General features: G+C 46.0%; 1 protein-coding gene across 1 annotated transcript in view; it reads right to left on the reverse strand.

Moving 5' to 3' along the window:
• ANTXR1 (ANTXR cell adhesion molecule 1) overlaps positions 1-13,601 on the reverse strand; it is a 136,109-nt gene that overhangs the window by 49,594 nt on the left and 72,914 nt on the right. Inside the window, exon 13 of the mRNA XM_083514239.1 lies at positions 8,137-8,232. Within this exon, the coding sequence (XP_083370365.1) occupies positions 8,137-8,232 (96 nt within the window). The remainder of the gene's footprint in view (positions 1-8,136; positions 8,233-13,601) is intronic.

A 13,601-nucleotide genomic window follows, 5' to 3' on the forward strand; every position in this document is an offset into this window, starting at 1 on the left:
GGGTTAATTGAAGTCCAGGGTGAGAACCAAATTTTTCCAAACGGATCCAACATCACTTTTCTCATCACCAGATATTTCCATGAGAATTATGGCATTTGGAGTGATGCTTTCACAGAATCATAGAATTGGAAGGGGCTGCCAAGGTTCACGGGTAAAGAATCCCTGGGAGATGGCCGTCCAAGCTCTGTTTAAAGACTTCGAATGAAGCAGAACCCACCACCTTCTGAGACAGCCCATTCCACAGCCTAACAGTTCTTACCATCAGAAAGTTCTTCCTAAGATTTAGCCAGAATCACTATTCTTGTCATCTGAATCCATTGGTTCTGGTCCTTTCCCCCGGGGAGCAGCAAAAAACAAGTTGGCTCCATCTTCCCTGGGACAGCCCTTCGCATATTTGAAGATGGCTATCCTTTCACTTCTCAGTCTTCAGGATAAACATCCCCAAGTCCCTCAACCGTTCCTCATAAGGCTTGGTTTCCAGACCCCTGATCCTCTTTGTTGCCTTCCTCTGCACACCTTTCAACTTGTCATTATCCTTCTCAAACTGGACGCAGGACTCCAAATGAGGTCTGACCAAGGCAGAATGTTGTTCAGTTGTTTAGTCGTGTCCGACGCTTTGTGACCCCCGTGGACCAGAGCACGCCAGGCACTTCTGTCTTCCACTGCCTCCCACAGTTTGGTCAAACTCATGCTGGTAGCTTCGAGAACACTGTCCAACCATCTCGTCCTCTGTCATCCCCTTCTCCTTGTGCCCTCCATCTTTCCCAACATCAGGGTCTTCTCCAGGGAGTCTTCTCTTCTCATGAGGTGGCCAGCTTCATTGGAGCCTCAGCTTCAGGATCTGTCCTTCCAGTGAGCACTCAGGGCTGATTTCTTTCAGAATGGATAGGTTTGATCTTCTTGCAATCCATGGGACTCTCAAGAGTCTCCTCCAGCACCATAATTCAAAAGCATCCATTCTTCGGCGATCAGCCTTCTTTATGGTCCAGCTTTCACTTCCATACATCACTACTGGGAAAACCATAGCTTTTACTATACGGACCTTTGTTGGCAAGGTGATGTCTCTGCTTTTTAAGATGCTGTCTACGTTTGTCATTGCTTTTCTCCCAAGAAGCAGGCGTCTTTTAGTTTCGTGACTGCTGTCACCATCTGCAGTGATCATGGAGCCCAAGAAAGTAAAACCTCTCACTGCCTCCATTTCTTCCCCTTCTATTTGCCAGGAGGTGATGGGACCAATGGCCAGGATCAGAATAGAGCAGGACTATTATTTCCCTTGATCTTTTTTTTAAAATAATTTTTTTATTGGTTTTACAACATTTTTTAAACAACACAAACAAATAAACGGACAAACAAACATGTATAATTTCATAACCTTTTTTTCATATCCCTTGCTTCTCGGACTCCCCCATACCCTTTCTGCATTCCAATTTCAAAAATTATTTCAGCAGTTTCTAAATAATTTTATCAAATATATGTTCTATTAGTCTTTTCTTCAACTTAATCTTATGTCACTGTAATCCCTTTTTCTTTCTCAACACCTCGACATTTTAACATTCATCAATTTTATAATAGTTCTTAAGATAAGCTTTGAATTTCTTCCAATCCTCTTCCGTCGTCTCTTTCCCCTGATCACGAATTCTGCCAGTCATCTCAGCCAGTGTCATATAGTCCATCACTTTCATCTGCCATTCTTCCAAGGTGGGTAGATCTTGTGTCTTCCAATACTTTGCGATGAGTATTCTTGCTGCAGTCGTAGCATACATAAAGAAAGTTCTATCTTTCTTTAACACCAATTGGCCGACAATGCCCAGGAGAAAGGCCTCTGGTTTCTTAGGGAATGTACATTTAAGTACTTTTTTCATTTCATTGTATATCATCTCCCAGAAAGCCTTAATCTTTGGGCACGTCCACCAAAGGTGATAGACAGTACCTTCCGTTTCTTTGCATTTCCAACACTTATTATCGGGCAAATGGTAAATCTTTGCTAGCTTGACTGGGATCGTGTACCACCTATAAATCATTTTCATAATATTTTCCTTTAAGGCATTACATGCCGTAAATTTTATCCCGGTGTTCCACAACCATTCCCAGTCAGCAAACATAATGTTATGACCAATGTCCTGTGCCCACTTAATCATAGCTGATTTAACTATTTCATCTTGTGTATTCCATTTCAGCAGCAAATTATACATTCTTGACAAATTCTTAGTATTGGGTTCTAACAGTTCAGTTTCTAATTTTGATTTCTCCACCTGGAAGCCAATTTTCCTATCTTGTTTGTACACCTCCAATATTTGATAATAATGGAGCCAATCTCGTACTTTAGGTTTCAATTTCTCATGACTCTGTAACTTCAATTTATCTCCATCTTGTTCCAAGATTTCCCAATACTTTGGCCATTCGGCCTCCATATTGAGCTTTTTCAGTGCTTTAGCCTCTAAGGGTGACAACCATCTAGGGGTTTTGTTTTCCAACAGATCTCTGTATCTTATCCAAACATTATATAATGCTTTTCTGACAATATGGTTTTTGAAGGCCCTATGCACCTTAATTTTGTCATACCATAGATATGCATGCCAACCAAATGTATTATTGAAACCTTCTAAATCCAAGATATCTGTGTTCTCGAGGAGCATCCACTCTTTCAGCCAGCAAAATGCTGCTGCTTCATAGTACAATTTCAAGTCCGGCAGGGCAAATCCCCCTCTTTCTTTTACATCTGTCAGTATTTTATATTTTATTCTGGGCTTTTTGCCCTGCCAGACAAATTTCGAAATGTCCTTCTGCCACCTCTTGAAACAGTCCATCTTGTCAAGAATCTGCAAAGTTTGGAACAAAAATAACATTCTAGGATTATTTCCCTTGATCTTGACACTCTACTTTTTTTGATGCAGCCTAGAATTGCATTGCCCATTTCTGCTGCTGCATCACACTGTTGACTCATGTTAAGCTTGTGATCTACTAAGACCCCTAGATCCTTTTCACACCCCCAACCTGTATTTGTGGATCAGGTTAGTCCTGTCTCAATGCAGAGCCTTACATTTATCCCTATTGAGATTTCATTACATTACTTTCTTCCCACCATGTCCTTGTCTTGTCTAGAGTGTGCAAATGATGTTCCCTTGGTTGGCCATTCTGTGGACAGGATGCTGGACTAGATGGGCCACTGGCCTGATCCAGGAAGCTCTTCTTATGTTTTTTTGGGACTCCCCAGCACAAGTTGTGCCCCTGGCAGGGTTGCCGGTTGCTCACTCCTGCTCTGTTGCAATTCTGCTCCCAGCTAACAACAGAAAAGCAGAACCTCTGGAGTTCAGTTAAAGGGAACTCTGGTCTGCACATGCTGGAGAAGGATGAGGTTGAAATGGGGAGGCATTGGAATGTCCACTAGGACACTCCATGCTGCAGATCAACATCCTGAAAGAATGAGCCAAGTTGCAAGAGCTACAACTAAGTGATGGTGCCCTCAAGGCTAATGGGAGGCAGCTTTCTTTCACTACCACCCTCACCTAGCTGCTAGGTATGAGAACAATATCCAGAGAGTGTGTGCTGACCTGGAAGCAACCTGGAAACAGGAGACACAGAGACATGCTTAATCTGTGCAGGATCCAAAGCTGTGACTCATAGCGAGGCAATATCTGTTGGGGTGCTAATATTGTGAGCCCATTCTTCCTATGCCCATTTTCTATATATGTGTAAACAAAACCATATACCCTAAAGACACCGCAGTCTCCATTGACCTTCATTCCAAGGAAAAAAGGTAAAGGTAAAGGAACCCCTGACAGTTAAGTTCAGTTGCGAACGACTCTGGGGTTGTGACGCTCATCTCACTTTACAGGCCGAGGGAGCCGGCGTTTTCCCGCTTCTGCAGACAGTTTTTCTGGGTCATGTGGCCAGCATGACTAAGCCGCTTCTGGCAAAACCAGAGCAGCGCACGGAAACGCCGTTTGCCTTCCTGCCAGAGCACTACCTATTTATCTACTTGCAGTTTGACGTGCTTTTGAACTGCTAGGTTGGCAGGAGCTGGGACTGAGCAATGGGAACTCACCCTGTCACGGGGATTCGAACCGCCGACCTTCTGATCGGCAAGCCCTAGGCTCAGTGGTTTAGACCACAGTGCCACCAAACCCCGAATAAGCACCTGGAACCACTGGAATCTCTCACTGCTCAGAGATTGGGATGCCATGTAACAATACCTAAATTGTTCCCTACATTTAAAAAGAAGAGAAACTGCTGCCAAGTAGAAAAGTAGGATTGTAAGGAGTGCAATGAATTAGGCTAGAAGCTCCCTTCCTGATGTGCTAAAAACAGCATCCCCTCCCCACCCTCTGGAAGTTTGAAGAGGCACAGGCCAAACTGCCAGCTCAGGAGTCTAACATCTCATTCTGTTGCATGTCCGGATGGGACCCCTGCCTCTCATAGCTCCACCTGCATATGACACCTGCTGAAATGAAAGATGGAGGAGATTCCTGCCTGAGCCAGAACACACACACACTAAAATCTCACTTACTGTCTAACTGACCTCGGTTTGACATCCCCACATTTACTGTAAATTGGAGTGATGAGCCCAATCTTTCATCTTTCCTTCGACAGAACACACTGGAGAATCATCAACAATGATGCATTTGGAAACTATGTTTATCGATGGGTGTTTGCCAGGAAGACCATTTGGTCCAGAAAAATCCATGGCGCTCCTCCACTGAAGTCGGTGGATTTAATTATCCCCAGCCCCCAAATGACGCTGGCCATTTATCTCGCCTGGAGCACAGCTGGATGGGAACGGTTTCCATTTAAATTAAAACACATGCTTTACTCAAACACACCTATCAGGAGGGCAACCTGTTCTGGGACCCACTTTCGAAGGGTGGATACACACACGGTATCAGTATCTGGGCTAAAATAAAAAACCAAGGAAGAAATCAGACTTTCTCCACCCAGTTCTCCAGATTCTTTGCCCAGAAAACTTCCCCCTCCCACTTCCTGCATAAAACTGAGCAAAAAATTGTGATTTATTCTATTTTATTATTAAATAACATTTATGTTTTGTGTGATTGTGTGATTCAGGCTGTAATCCTGTGCAAAGTTACCTAGAATTAAGTCTCACTGAATTCAGCGGGACTTACTTCTGAGTAGAAGTCATAGGGTTGTGCTGTCACTCTGCTTTTCATAGAACTGTAGAATTTGAAGGGACCCAAAGGATCATTGAGTCTGACCCCCGGAAATGCAGGAATCACGTCTTTTGCAAAGAGTTGTGCTGGGCACAGAAGCAACCTGCTCCCTGGCCCCCAAACATCAGAAGCAGCCGATTCTTCTGCCCCTCCATCTCCATGCATATTGTGAAGGTTACATCTCTCTCTCTCTCTCTCTCTCTCTCTCTCTCGTGGTTTGAATACTCAAAAGCATTATAGAAACACATTGGGAAGAATTTAACACTAAGTTGATCATTCTGTCAGCTAGGGTTGCCGTATTTCAAAAATGCAAAATCTCATAATACGCATAAAAACCGGACACCAGATTTTCCTGGACACAGTTTCCGATGGCCCAGACATATGGGAACCCTAGTAAGCACGGGCATTCCAGCTTGGCAGACAAAATCTCCACCCCTGTGCTGTTCCGGGGGTGCACCTGACCCCCTCCCAAGTAAATTGGGAAGGGGGGAGAGAGGAAATCCCCATTGTACAAGCAGAAGGCTTTGTACAGTTTCCACTGACGGGACTTCTGAGGCGAATCCCACTCATTATTTGTTATCAACAACAATATAATCACCACCAACATTTCTTTATTATTTATTGTATCATGTTTGTATTCCCCCCCCCCTTCCTCCAAGGATATCAAGGTGATAGTTACAGATAGGTAGCCGTGTTGGTCTGCCATAGTCAAAATAAAAAAATTCCTTCCAGTAGCACCTTAAAGACCAACTAAGTTAGTTCTTGGTATGAGCTTTCGTGTGCATGTGTATCTGAAGAAGTGTGCATTTCGTGTGCATGTGTATCCGAAGTACATTTCGTGTGCATGTGTATCCGAAGTACATTTCGTGTGCATGTGTATCTGAAGAAGTGTGCTTGCACACGAAAGCTCATACCAAGAACTAACTTAGTTGGTCTTTAAGGTGCTACTGGAAGGAATTTTTTTATTTTGATCAAGGTGATAGTACATAGCCCCCCTCCCCATTTTCTCCTCACACCCCTGTAAGGTCAGTTAGGCTGAGAGGGAATGACCGGCCATCAGGTCATCTGGCGAGTGGCCGAGGAGGGATTTGAACCTGGGTCCTAACCCGGCCCTCTAAGCACTGTACCACCCTGGCTCATCATCACAGGCATTGCCCAGCACTTTCATGCCTCCTGTTCTAATCATGAGGTCTAGAAACATGCGTAAAAATCTGCATCCCAAACCAAGTGCCACATTTTGTGCCTTTTTCTGTGCTCCTAAGGAACTGCACACTGGGACGCGGGTGGCGCTGTGGGTTAAACCACAGAGCCTAGGACTTGCCGATCAGAAGGTTAGCGGTTCGAATTCCCACAACGGGGTGAGCTCCTGTTGTTTGGTCCCTGCTCCTGCCAACCTAGCAGTTCGAAAGCACGTCAAAGTGCAAGTAGATAAATAGGTACCTCTCCGGCGGGAAGGTAAACGGCGTTTTCGCTCGCTGCTCTGGTTCGCCAGAAGCGGCTTAGTCATGCTGGCCACATGACCCGGAAGCTGGACACCGGCTCCCTCGGCCAGTAAAGCGAGATGAGCACCACAACCCCAGAGTCGGCCACGACTGGACCTAATGGTCAGGGGTCCCTTTACCTTTTAAGGAACTGCACAGCAAACAGATTTCTGGAGAAGTGCAACAATTTACTAAACAGTAACTCACCATGGTGTCTGCCCAGATACCACTGCAAGTCCAACTTGGTGCCCTTCAGAAGTTTTAGACAACTGCCAGCTGTGCTTGTTGTGGCTAATGACACTTATTTTTAAATAATCCGGAAGGCCCCAGGTTGGGGACACCTGCCCTAGGCCTTCTGCAGATACCTCAGTCTTGGGTCCTTGGCTGCTGCCTGCCTGTGCATCCTGGCCCATGGTCCCTAGGGTATTAATCTGATAGGCATGCCAAGATGGAGGCATACCACAGCTCCTAAGATTAATTTGAAAGCGGGGTCACTTCCGACACAGTACACAAACACAGTTTTGTTGCTGTTGTTCCATTGCTGCTTCTGGCCCAAAACACCCTTCCAAATTTCAGCCCCCTGCCACATACACACCATGAGTGGCTAACACCCCTTCAAAATACCTTCAACTCTCCAAGGGAGACTACAGCTCCCTTGCTACAACAGCTCCCCTCCTTGGCTGCCTGGCTGTTTCTGGGCAAAATTCAAAATGCTGGTTATGGCCTACAAAGCCCAACATGGCTTAGATCCGTGTTTTTCATCTGTGTTGTTTTAATTCATGTAAGCCACCTTGAATCCCAGTCTGGGGGAAAGGGGGGGATATAAATTTTATTTAAATTTCTATAAAATTATTTTTAAACCCCCCCAATAAAATCAAAGAAAAATTACAATGTGGAATCTAAAACATAGCATTAGTTTTTTCCAAAACAGGTTAAAATTCTCATCAGCTTTCCAGGGATCTGGGTAGGCTTCTCTAAACAAAAATGTTTTTAGCAGGAGCCAGAAATGATACAGTGCTTGATCTCAAAAGGCGGGGAGTTCCAAAGTTTAGGTACTGCCAAACAAAATGATTGCGTTCTTACAAATGCAGAATCAGTATTACCGTATGCGGCACCTATAATAGTGCCAATTCCAATCGAAAAGCTCAAAAAGGTACTGCTCAGATGCAGGCTGGCCACCCCACCTGCTGAGAGCCCAGGAATGTGCCCAGGCCCAAGTAGCAGTGGGGCTGGAAAACAGCTTCTGGGGCTGAGCCCTGCTTCATATTGTGCCCCAGATGTAGAGAGAGTTCCAGCTTTGACCTCCCAGGGACACAAACTGGGGCACCTGAGATGGGAGGAAAGCAAGATCCCTGGCTCCGTACAAAACACTTGGCAGAGCGGATGCAGGTTTCTGGTGTGATTTCCTTGATGCTCGAATCATTGGCCCGTCCGCACAGAGGAGCTGCTAAAGAGGGAAGAGATCCCAGTGTGGGCAGGAGGAAACTTACCACGGTGCAGCAGAGCGGCCAGAACCACCACAGCAGAGCCAGCGCCAGCAAAAGGAACAGGATCAGCAGAGCAATGGCCAGGATTGTCCCATCAGACTGCAGAGGAGAAGGCAGAAGAGAGCAAGATCAGTGTGGGAACAGAGGACTGGGAGATTATGGATGGCGCCCCGGGACCTGGGAGACCTGAGTTCGAATCCCCGCTGGGTGACTTTGGCTGAGTCACTGCCTCCCAGCCTAACCTACACCACAGAGTTGTTGTGGGGATGAAATGAGCTGGGGGAGAACCACCTTGAGCTCCTTGGAGAAAAAGTTGGGTTAGAAATGCAATAAATAAACCAATCCCTGTCGCACCACAGAGCTTACTTAAGGGAATCACCCACCCCCAAACCTACATCACAAGGTTGTTGTGAAGGTAAAGGTGTAGAAGAAACCACCTGTAGCGCTTTAAGTTTTTGGGAGGGAGGCTGGATAAAATAATAAAAGCAACAAAGGCTACTGCAAGTAGAAAGTAGAAGCCCCTCTCCTCACTCTCATGGACACTCCTGCTTCACAGATATGCAGGTGTTTAGCCTGGGGGAAAAAGGCCAAAAGGAGATAAGAAAGCCATCTTCAAACAGCTGGTGGGCTTCTGCATGAAAGCTGGAGCAAACTTGTTCTCTGTTGCTTCAGAGGGAAGGACCCAAACCAACCGATTCAAATCACAAGGAGATTCCATCTACCTGAGAAAATGGTGCAATCTGCTTCCTTGCAGGTTTTTAAACAGAGGTTGGGTGGCCATCTGCCAGGGGTTATTTTGCTGTGATTCCTGTACTGTGTGGGTTGGACTAGATGACTCTTGGGGTCCCTTCCATCTCTACAGTTCTATGATTACATGAAAAATTGAGTGTTTTGCAACCCCAGGATGCAACACTGATCTGGTCTGAGCACCAGAAGACAGGGAAATGCATGGAACTCTGAGCTAGAGAGAGATTGAGGCTCAGCCATAACAAATTGAACTTTCCCTTCATTTATCAGCCTAAGAAATCAGGGGCCCCAGACACTTTATTTGCTAAATATCAGCTGCATTCCAACAATGCTCTAAGTTATGGTTAGGACCTGAGGATCATGAACCAGTGCTGTACTCATGTACTCTCTCCTCCTGTTAAACACGGTCAAACCACAGTTTGTTGTTACACCTTTTGCAGCAAAGCAGGGCTTGATAACACCAGACTTCGCACCTTCAAATCAGAACTGCAAAACAGGATCACAAACCCTGGCTTGAGAACTTGGTTTGCAATTGCAAACAGCACTTTGCTCAAACTAGGACGTAAACTGTTCAGGTGTGCCGATGGGGAGGAAGGAGCAGGCATAAACAGAGTTTGTTCCATCTCCAAATCATGGTTTGTAGGTTCATCTGAAGGCAGCCCCCATTTCTGGAATGCCTCACCCCTGCTCTTTCTCCAAGTTAGGAAAATGCTCTTTGAATGAATTATATCACGTTGCTTCCAAATTTAATCTCAAGTATAGACTATTCGCTTCCAGAGACCAGTTAATATTTCTGAGCCATTCCTCACTGGTGTCATCAGGCTTTTGGGATAAGCAAGCACAGACAAAATTAGGTTTGGCCAGAGTTCAGCTCAGCGGCTTTGGTTTTAAAGAGCCAGACAGTTAAAATAACAAAAGTGGGGGGTGGGGGTGGCAGAATGGCCACATAGGGAGGCTGCTTCTGACCTAAGGTAGCAATCAAGAGCTTTGCTGATCCTGGCGTGTTGAGGAGGTGGGGGTTTCGGTGTAGGTTCAGACATGCACACATGTCGATGGCTCAGCACTTGAGGACTGGCCAGCAAACACACCAGGCTCTTGAGTCAGAGCACCAATTTGTCTAGCTTAGCAGCAGAGACTGGCTACAGTTCTCCAGAGCCTTGGGCAGAAAGGCCTCTGCTAAAGCTGGAAACTGGGAACTTTTGTATGCAGAGTGTGTGTTCTGCCACAGCGCATGTAGTCACATATTGACAAGCACTGTGTTGGAGGCAATGTAAGAAACCCTGAGCTCCTCCTCCTCTTTTTCTAAGGAGTTGATAACTTTGAAGATACTACATCCAACGTGGGGATCCAGGGCACAGTCCTTCAATGGCTGCGCTCGTTTCTCTCTGGTCGGGGACAGAGGGTGGCGCTTGGGGGGGAATTGTCATCGTGCCACTCCTTGGTGTGTGGAGTACCACAGGGTGCGATACTCTCCCCGATGCTTTTCAACATCTTTATGCGCCCCCTCGCCCAGCTTGTCCGGAGTTTTGGGCTGGGTTGCCATCAGTATGCCGATGACACCCAACTCTATCTGTTGATGGATGGCCATCCTGACTCGGCCCCAGACACAGTGACCAGATGTTTGGAAGCTGTGGCTGGATGGTTACGTGGGAGCCGGTTGAAGCTAAATCCTTCGAAGACAGAGGTCCTGTGGCTGGGACGGGACGATATGGGATTGGGGGGGGCAACTCCCATCTCTTGCGGGGGTGCAATTAGTGCCAGCACCGTCCGTTAAGAGTTTGGGTGTAATCTCGACACCTCCCTTTCCATGGAGGCACAGATTACATCTACAACAAAGGCGGCATTTTTCCATCTCCGCCAAGCTAAGCAGTTGGCTCCTTACCTCTCTCGCCCTGACCTAGCCACTGTGATCCACGCGACGGTCACCTCCAGACTGGATTATTGTAACTCGCTCTACGTGGGGCTGCCCTTGAGACTGACCCAGAAACTCCAGCGGGTGCAGAATGCTGCAGCGAGACTCCTTACGAGGTCTTCGCTGCGAGATCACATTCACCCGCTGTAATACCAGCTGCACTGGCTCCCGGTAGAGTACAGGATCAGGTTTAAGGTGCTGGTTTTAACCTTTAAAGCCCTATATGGCCTAGGACCCTCGTACCTATGGGACCGCCTCTCCTGGCATGTCCCACAGAGAAACTTACGGTCTTCAAATAAAAACATCTTGAAGGTCCCAGGCCATAGAGAGGTTAGGCTGGCCTCAACTAGAGCCAGGGCTTTTTCGGCTGTGGCTCCAATCTGGTGGAACACTCTGTCACAAGAGACCAGGGCCCAGCGGGACTTGACATCCCTGCAAGACAGAGCTGTTCCACCAGGCCTTTGGCCAGGGCACAGCCTGACTCCCTCCTTCGGCAATCTTCGCGGAGCTCTGGCCCAATGGTTGCCAGTGGTTTAATTTGAATTAATTTTATAAGGAATGATATTAGAGTGTTGTGTTGTGTTGTACTGTTGTCCTGTTTTATTGTTGTTAGCCGCCCTGAGCCCGGCTTCAGCTGGGGAGGGCGAGATATAAATAAAATTTATTATTATTATTATTATTACATCACCAGGAAGTCCTCTGAGTCAAGGCCAGATGCTTAGCGATTCTGCACCTGAAGCATTCCATGTGACTTTGGGCTATCCCAGAGGTATTTAAGTTCTATCTGTGGTGCTTTATCCGTGGTAGCACACTAACACATGCAAGGAATCACTCTTCACTTGAGATTGCAGTCAATGGACGGTGGACATGCATGCATGCATGCATGAATGAATGAATGAATGAATGGAGAAAGCTGAGTCAGGCCATTCCTCCCTCCAAGTACATCTTCAGTTAGCGCTTAGAAAGATTACACCACCACCTGACTTCCTGGAGAGTATGGAAAATGCTAATCTAGAAAGTCTAGCAATCTGAATGGGGATAAGGCAGCTTCCGATGTTCATCCAGGCATGAGACATTCTGCCATGCAAAGAATGTTCTCTTCCCTGACCTAGGGCCCCTCCCCAAGATTTTCGATGTGCTGTTTATCTGTTCAGTTCCTTGCAAGATTCTCCACCCCCAGAACCAGAGGAGATCAAGAGCCTAGCTTCTCTGTGCAGTCCTTGCCCAATTTAACCAACTTCTGTCATATCACCTCTTCCTTGCCTTTTCTCTCTCAACGAAAAAGTCCCAAATGCTGTGCCCTTTCCTCATGGGGGAGACGCTCCACTCCCTTGATCAGGTTTTTTAAAAATACTTTTGCTTTAAATTTCAATAGACCCCTGCAAAGATGACTTGGCAAAAGAGAAGATAATTCTTAACTAAACAGATGAAGCAAAGGCTCTTGCCAGCTAAAAGTGCCTGATTTTGGGGTTGTCTCCTTTAAACAGTTTTGGAAGGAAAGAAGCTTGCTGGGCTTTAATCAGTGCTGGATAAGGACCACTCTGGCCTTTCCTCTGCTCATTTGGCCAGCAAACACCTTCCAAGATCTCTCTCCTATCTCGCTCAATCTACTTCTCTCTAGTCTAACACATGCAATTCCTTAAGCCTTTTCTTCTAGGTTGTTTATCATCCTTGTAGATCTCCTGGGCATTCCCTCACAGCTTATCAACACTCCCCTTGAACTCTGTTGCTCAGAAGTGAATATGCAGGAGAGAATCCAGGTGAGGATGGCTGGTCCCATCTCTGCCCAGGTTTTTTCAAGAGCATCTTGACCCTTAAGCAGAGGAGATGTAGAGTCTGAGCAGCTTTCGGTTCTCAAATGAGAATGTAGCCCAGGGAAGGAGGCCAGAGGCTCCACAATTGTTTTCAATTAGATGCAGAATGGGCTCAAATGCAGCAAACAGCAGTAGGAAACCTTTACTTCAGCTTTGAAAAGATCTTGCTCATTAATAAATGTCTAAAGTCTTGTTGCTGTAAAATAAATATTAAAGAACATTTTCTATTGATTTTTTAAAAAAACCACGGCTGCTATTTTTAGACTTTTGGAACCGCCAGAAACAACCCTACTGCGATACTGTACCACATCTGCTCATGTTTGCAAGGCATGCCATGTTGCCAGATGTTTTAAAGCAGCCTTCCCCAACCTGGTGCTCTCCAGATGTTTTGGCTGAGGCTGATGAAAGCTGCAGCAGAAAATAACTGGAAGGTATCAGGTTGGGGGAAGCTAAGTTAACATTACACAGCTTGATGGTTTTGGAATTACTTTAAACCAGTGATGGCCAAGCTTGGCCCTCCAGCTGTTTTGGGACTACAACTCCCATCATCCCTAGTTAACAGGACCAGTGGTCAAGGATGATGGGAACTATAGTCCCAAAACAGCTGGAGGGCCAAGTTTGGCCATCACTCCTCTAAATCATGAACTCTTCACTCAGGGAAAACTTATCAGCTAAGGTAGTTTCACCCTTTACAAAGGTTAAACAGGACTAGAGTGAGCAACATTCGCAACTTTCCAAATGTTGCCTGCACAAACATGGCAGACAACCTGATCATGTTCTTATCTTTTTTTAAAAAAGAAGGTACGTTTGCATGTGTTTAGATGGCAGGTTTTCAGCCCATTTAAAGAAGGCTGGATTAATTAATTGCCTGCTGTAGTGAACTAATCAATTACATTTGGGGTCAGGATACAGTCTGGAGGCAACCTTGCTGAAGCTAAGGAGGCCTGGCTCTGGTTACTGCCTAGGAAGAATCTGTAATGTATTTCTTTTATAAA

This window comes from Podarcis liolepis, assembly GCF_965112155.1.
Source record: "Podarcis liolepis genome assembly, chromosome: 7".
In the NCBI taxonomy this organism is placed as follows: domain Eukaryota; kingdom Metazoa; phylum Chordata; class Lepidosauria; order Squamata; family Lacertidae; genus Podarcis; species Podarcis liolepis.